General features: G+C 45.2%; 1 protein-coding gene across 1 annotated transcript; it reads right to left on the bottom strand.

Annotated features, from left to right (window-relative positions):
• Positions 1–4,207: 4,207 nt before the first annotated feature.
• OOEP (oocyte expressed protein) lies at positions 4,208–5,143 on the bottom strand. Its single transcript, XM_024731911.1, has 3 exons — positions 4,981–5,143; positions 4,622–4,801; positions 4,208–4,287 (listed from the first exon to the last, which is right to left on the bottom strand). The coding sequence occupies exons 1-3, from the start codon at positions 5,141–5,143 to the stop codon at positions 4,208–4,210; spliced, it is 423 nt and encodes a 140-aa protein (XP_024587679.1).
• Between the last annotated feature and the right edge of the window lie 1,018 nt (positions 5,144–6,161).

The raw sequence follows: 6,161 nt of genomic DNA, 5'->3' as shown, positions 1-6,161 counted from the left end.
TGAAATGAGAAGCCTGTGCACCGCAATAAAGAGTAGACCCTGCTCGCTGCAACTGGAGAAAGCCCACACACAGCAACAGAGACCCAACGCAGCCAAAAATAAACAAATTTCTTTTAAAAAAAAACGCAAAAAACCAAAAAACCCTTATTATAGCCTTTTTGGGTCCCTCTGAATCACATGTAAAATCAGACTTTAAGGACTCTCATCCTACAGCCTCAGCCTCTAAAAACTGGTTGTGACTATAATTGGAATTGCACTGAGTTCTGGGAAGAACAGACCACAAACATGTAACACTTGACTTTGCTATCTAAGAACGCAGTGTCTCCACTTATTCAACTGTTTTTCCTTCCTCCTTCCCTCCTTTTCACTAATCTGAAGCGGAATGTGATGAGTTTTTTATAATCCCTAAGGCAAAACAAAGGTGAAAAAAAATCACTTTAAAAGTGTACACAGGGACTTCCCTGGTGGCGCAGTGGATAAGAATCCGCCCACCAACGCAGGGGACATGGGCTCGAGCCCTGGTCCGGGAAGATCCCACATGCCGCGGAGCAACTAAGCCCGTGTGCCACAACTATTAAGCCTGTGCTCTAGAGCCCATGCTCCACAAGAGAAGCCCCCGCAATGAGAAGCCCACGCTCTGCAACTAAGAGTAGCCCCCACTCGCCATAACTAGAGAAAGCCCATGCGCAGCAACGAAGACCCAACGCAGTCAAAAATAAATAACATTAAATCTTTTAAAAAAAAAGTGTATATAAAAATTTATCTAACATAAAATGGAGGAAAAAAACCAAAAGACATGATGGGAAACAAAGCAAAATGGCAGACAGAAATCCAATCATACTGATGATTACATTAAATTAGAATGCATTAAATCCCCCAATCAAAAAGCAGAGACAGTCCACCTAGATAAAGAAGTCAGATGTAAAAGACTACATTGAATATTATTCTACCTATCTCAAATGTTCAGAAAAGGCAACTTTGTGGAGACAGCCAGCAGATTGTCTGCAAACAGGCATAAGGGAACTTTGTGAAGTGATGGAAATGTTCCCAAACTGGTCTCTGCTGATGGTGGCACAACTCATAAGTTTACGAAAAAAGAAAGCGAATTGTACGCTCACAATTTTATATTATGGAACCAATTAAGTGATTAGATTTTTAAAAACTGCAGTGCAATAGCACTAATACCTAAATTCTCCAAAATAAAAATCGACTGTTGACAAAGATGTAGAGCAACTCGAAGTCCCATACACTGCTCAAAGTCAACTGGTTCAGTCACCTTAGCAATTCCCAGCAATTCCAATCCCAGACATATACTGAAGAGAAATGCACATATGCACGCACCAAGTCATGTACAACAATTTTCACAGTACCCCTATTCATTATAAGTCCAAACAGGAAAGAATCAAAATGCACATCAACAGGATGGAAAACTAAATTAAGGTTTATTCATACAATGGAACTACAACTGCTGGCAACGTGGACAAATCTTAGATTGAGTCCATTTATAGTTAAGTCACAACAGTAGTTATCCTTGGGGAGGATGCAAAAATGGGGGCTTCTGGAGTGCTGGTAATATCTTTTCTTCTCTGGCTGCTGGTAACATGCATGTGTCCCCTTTGTATTGTTTGATGAATCTTTTCACACTGTGGATGTACGTGGTTTTGGTATGAATGGAATGCTATACATAAATAAGATGTTTACTAAAATTATAGAGAAATAGGTGGAGTAATGGAAAGCTACTTGAAAGGACCATATGAGCAGTGAGATTTTTTGAGTAATTACTTTAATACTCTTTATATTGCCTTATTTAAAAATATTGAGGATGTAAGTATGTTTATCATCAGAAAAATCAACAATGCTATTTTTCAGTGTGGTACTAGTAGATACTTCTACCTTAGCAACTTGTTAGGGAAAAAAAACATTGTCTTGTCCCTCAATAGAATAACAAATACTGTGGAGTCTTAAATTAAGTGTATTCTAGTTCCTCTTACACACACTTACACACACACACACACACACACAAAGAGAATAAGCTGAAATTCAGCTGTGGAGAAAAATAAAAGCACGTGGGAAAGTATATTATAGAGGTAAGATCCTAGACTCAACATTTTGGTTCAAATCTCACCCACCCCGAAGTCCTAGCTCTGTGATCTCAGCAATTTACTTAGGCTCTAAGAATCCTACTTCAGTGCTTAGCTCAAGGGCCTGGTATGTGATACAAGCTCTTATCAATAAATATATAGCTAATATTACTCCCAAATTCTGAAAGTTAGAATGACAGAGCAACTACCTTTTTTAGATATTAAATGTTGCATTGGTTTGCTAGGGCTACTGTAACAAAATAATTAACTGGGTGGTTTAAACGACAGATTTTTATTTTCTAAAAGTTCTGGAGGCTAGAAGTCCAAGATCAAGGTGTCAGCAGGTTTGGTTTCTTCTGAGGCCTCTCTCTTTGGCTTGCAGAGATAGCCGTATTCTTGCTGTGTCCTCACCTGGTCTTTCCTCTGTGTATGCACATACCTGTGTCTATATTCCTCTTCTTATTAAAAAAAGTCATACTGGCCCACCCACATGACCTCATTTTACCTTAATTACCTCTTTAAAGACCCTATTTCCAAATACAGTCACATTCTGGGGTACTGCGGGTTAAGACTTCAATATGTTAACGTGTATAAAGGATAGAGAACAGGATCATTTACTAACTTAGTTTCGAATAACTTTTGGAAAACTGGACAAGTATTAAGCATAATCCTCTTCCTCCAAATGTTGAACAGTCAAAAATATTCCATGATTCTGTAAAAATCCCACCAGGAAAAACCTGTAGTAATATTCATCAAATTTCTACAAAAGGAGAAAAAGTAGGCACTCTAAGCTTAAATGTAAAACAGAGGATGAGGGGGTAAAAATCACACAGAAAACAGTAATTGGTTTAACTACATACAATAAAAATTTTTCGTACGCAAAAAATTTGAGAAGCAAAGGGGTGGACAGTATTGGGTGTAACGGACCATTATTTGTTACAAAAGCTTTTACAGATAATAAAAATCCTTATCTTCAGAGTTGAAAGAATGACAGAAATGAATAAAGAAAAATATATAAAAGCGTTTAACAGAAATGTGAAGTAGAATACGTTCAATATCCCTTGTAATCAAAGATTTGTGTATCTGTGTGTTTAAAATCCTTGCAAACGGCTAGAATCCATTACTGCTAAGGGGTGAAGAAACCGTATGAGTTAAATCAACTCCAACTTTGTGTCTAACGCCACAGAGCTCTTGGCAATCATTCCTCCAAGAATTCTGCTTCCTGAAAGTGGAAGCACCATGGGATTGGAACTGTTTTGCACAGATTGGTCATAGCATTGTAAAGGGTAATGGAAAAACAACCCAGCCCATGCAGGACACCTGCTTGGGGAAGGGGGCAGAGGAGACAGCCGGCTGGAAGGCCACCTGCCAATGCACAAGCTGCCCATTACCGTGGCTCCTTCTGGTAAATCACAGCACCAGCAGAATGAATGCTGATTGCCTCAGCTTGCATGTTGGAATGCCCAACCACGTGCACGGTCAGAGACTCCACTCCAAGAAAACACACGGGCCCACTGGTTGCTACTCAGGAACCAAACACCTGCTTAAAAATGAGAGGCTCAGAGAAGAAGAGCTGGCATTACCTAACAGCTTGTTAGAAATGCATATTCATGGGCTCAATGTACTGAATCAGAATCAGTGGAAAAGGGGCTAAGAAACTGTGTTTTAGCAAGCTCTCGAGGTGATCCTTACACATATTAAAGTTTGAGAACAAATGATGCAAAAGAAACCCAAAGCAGACTGACCCTGCATTTCTGCCCCCTGTGCATGAGGGCCTGACTCTGACCATAAAATCATAAAAGGGTTAGTAGTTTCAAAATGATAGAAACTAAGGAAAAAACAAAAATAAACCCTCCACCTATCAGCCTCTCACATCAAGATATGAATGAAGAGTCAATCTTTTATAAATTTGCTTAATTTTGAGTGAGCCAAGATCTTTATGCCATTGGAAAAAAGGAAATTCATTTATTTACTAGAATGGCACTACAAACTCACGTTTGCAGCAAAAGAATCAAACCACTGTCCATCGAGATACAGGAGAAAAATTAATGCACAGATTTAAGGATATTTGCTTCTCTTGAACTTTAGTAGCGGAAGGAGGACTGTTCTCATGCCCTGGAGAGCACTTATGCAAGAGGACTCTGGGGGACCTGGGGACCTGGTGCCTGGGCCTTCAAGAACTCCTCGAGTTGTTCCATCTTCTCAGCTGGAGAAGGAAAAATGCTTACTGTTTCAAACTACTCCTTCACGGGGGTGGATGTGTGCTGGCAGTATCATTTTTCGGGGTGGAAGCTCTGAACCTAGGACCTGAAACAGCGGCTCGACCAAGCGGAGGCTGGCACAGGCAGTGAGGGGCCTGAATGCATCCCATCTCAGCCTACCTTCCCAGGGTCCTGCTTGGACTCCACTCACAGGGGATGCCCAGGGACCACGTGTAGCATACTGGGAGTTTTGGGAAGACGGAGGCTGCGAGGAGACCAGGTATGGCCAGGTGGCTCCCCCGTGGCTCCCTCCCCACGCACGTTTTCCACGCCCCTCACCTCGGGCGCGCTGCTCCCGGTGACCCGACGCCAGGCTCAGGAGCACGCTCTTCACCCGGCGCTGGACAGCTGGTCGCCCGAAGACGGTGATTTCCACCAACTTCCCGGCGTGAACTGCGTCCACCGTCAGCAGGGCCTGGCTCATCCACTCCATTTCCGGAATCAAGGCTCGGTCCGGGCCTGAACGCGAAAGGAGAGACTGAGCAGGGCACGGCGAAGGGCAGGAGGAGCTGGCCCGAAGGGGATGGGACGGGCAGGGCCCGCATCACACGCGGCCCGCGCGTCCGGAAAGGGCTGCGGAGCGCGGCTCGGCGGCCTCTCCCGACTGGGGGGCCACCACCACGCCCCGGGTCGCGCACCGAAGATCGAGTCGGCCAGCCACGCCTCCAAAGAAAACACCAGCGGGTTCCTCAGCTCCTGCACAGGGAACCACCACGGCCGGGAGCGAATCCGTGGCGGCGTAAGTGGGAACCCCAGCAGCCCGTCCCCCCGGGCCTCGGCGGCGCCCGCGTCGTCGACCATGCTCGCACCGGCAGGCAGCGGGTAAGGGGCAAGCAGCTCTCGCGGGATTTGTGGAGGCGCGAAGTTGGGCCCTTTACGGCTTGCGGCCGGTTCCGCCCCCTCCGGTGCGCCTGCGCCCTGCTCCCGGGCGGCCCTGTGGGCGCGGGCTCTGGGGTCTCTTCGTACCGCGAGCCGTGGCGTCGCCCCACTTTCTCCTCCGCCTGGAACCCCGGCGGCTCTCGGAGACGCCTCCCGGTCAGGTAACGCCCGGCCCCGAGGCGCCGGGGTTGATGGACGGTGTGGTTGGCTGGAGCGGGGTCCCGTCCAGGCCCGGTCCGGGTTCAAAGGTTCCGCCCGAGGCGGGTGAGGCCGAGGGCGGGCTCGTGGAATGTGCATCTTCTCTTTCATCTCCTGCCTTTGGTTCGTTACCGCTTCAGAATCATTCGAACAAGTGCGTCGTGTTTAAAATACAGACATCAGACGTGGGCATTCTAGAAACGTAGCAAGTGGAGACAAATCTCATTTATTTCCAAAATTCAGAGACGACGAGGGTTGATGCACATTTCTTCCCAGTGTTCTTAATTTTAGTTAAAAGTTTAAATTGTGAAAGATGTCACACATTTTAAAAAGTTGTATAACAAACACTCATGTACCCCCCTACCCCCCATTTAACAAGATGTTAATATTTCCCACATTTGCCCCGCGCTCTCACCTTTAAAACAGATGTCGGTGAAGACCTTTCCTTCCCTCGCCGCAGGAAATCATGTCCTGAAATCGGTGTGTCACCCGTGCGTGTTCTTATACTTCTCCTAGTGCATTTCTACAAGTTTGGTAGTTGTTTTAGAATAGACAGCGTCTGCTGTACAAACGACTTTGTTCTTACAATTAGTTACGAAGTGTTTGTTTTTTAAATCTTTTTCACGGAAAGTGTCGATTATTTACATAAGGGGGGTGCTACTAATGTACTGAATTCCCTCATCTGCATCATCTAGGCCTCAGCAGTTGTCTGAGAGGAGATATTGAATCTAGCTTGTGGATA

Source organism: Neophocaena asiaeorientalis, unplaced genomic scaffold, assembly GCF_003031525.2.
Source record: "Neophocaena asiaeorientalis asiaeorientalis breed wild unplaced genomic scaffold, Neophocaena_asiaeorientalis_V1.1 scaffold450, whole genome shotgun sequence".
Classification (NCBI taxonomy): Eukaryota; Metazoa; Chordata; class Mammalia; order Artiodactyla; family Phocoenidae; genus Neophocaena; species Neophocaena asiaeorientalis.
Note: the sequence above shows the minus strand (reverse complement) of the source record. Positions and strands in the feature narration are given on the sequence as shown.

Bases quoted from the DNA above. Each gene is read 5' to 3' on its own strand.
- OOEP (XM_024731911.1), bottom strand. From the start codon at position 5,143: ATGGTCGACGACGCGGGCGCCGCCGAGGCCCGGGGGGACGGGCTGCTG. The intron at 4,802-4,980 runs GTGCGCGACCCG...TTTCGCGTTCAG, and splicing joins GCTGGCCGACTCGATCTTCG to GCCCGGACCGAGCCTTGATT. The intron at 4,288-4,621 runs GTGAGGGGCGTG...TTCCTTCTCCAG, and splicing joins CCGGGAGCAGCGCGCCCGAG to CTGAGAAGATGGAACAACTC.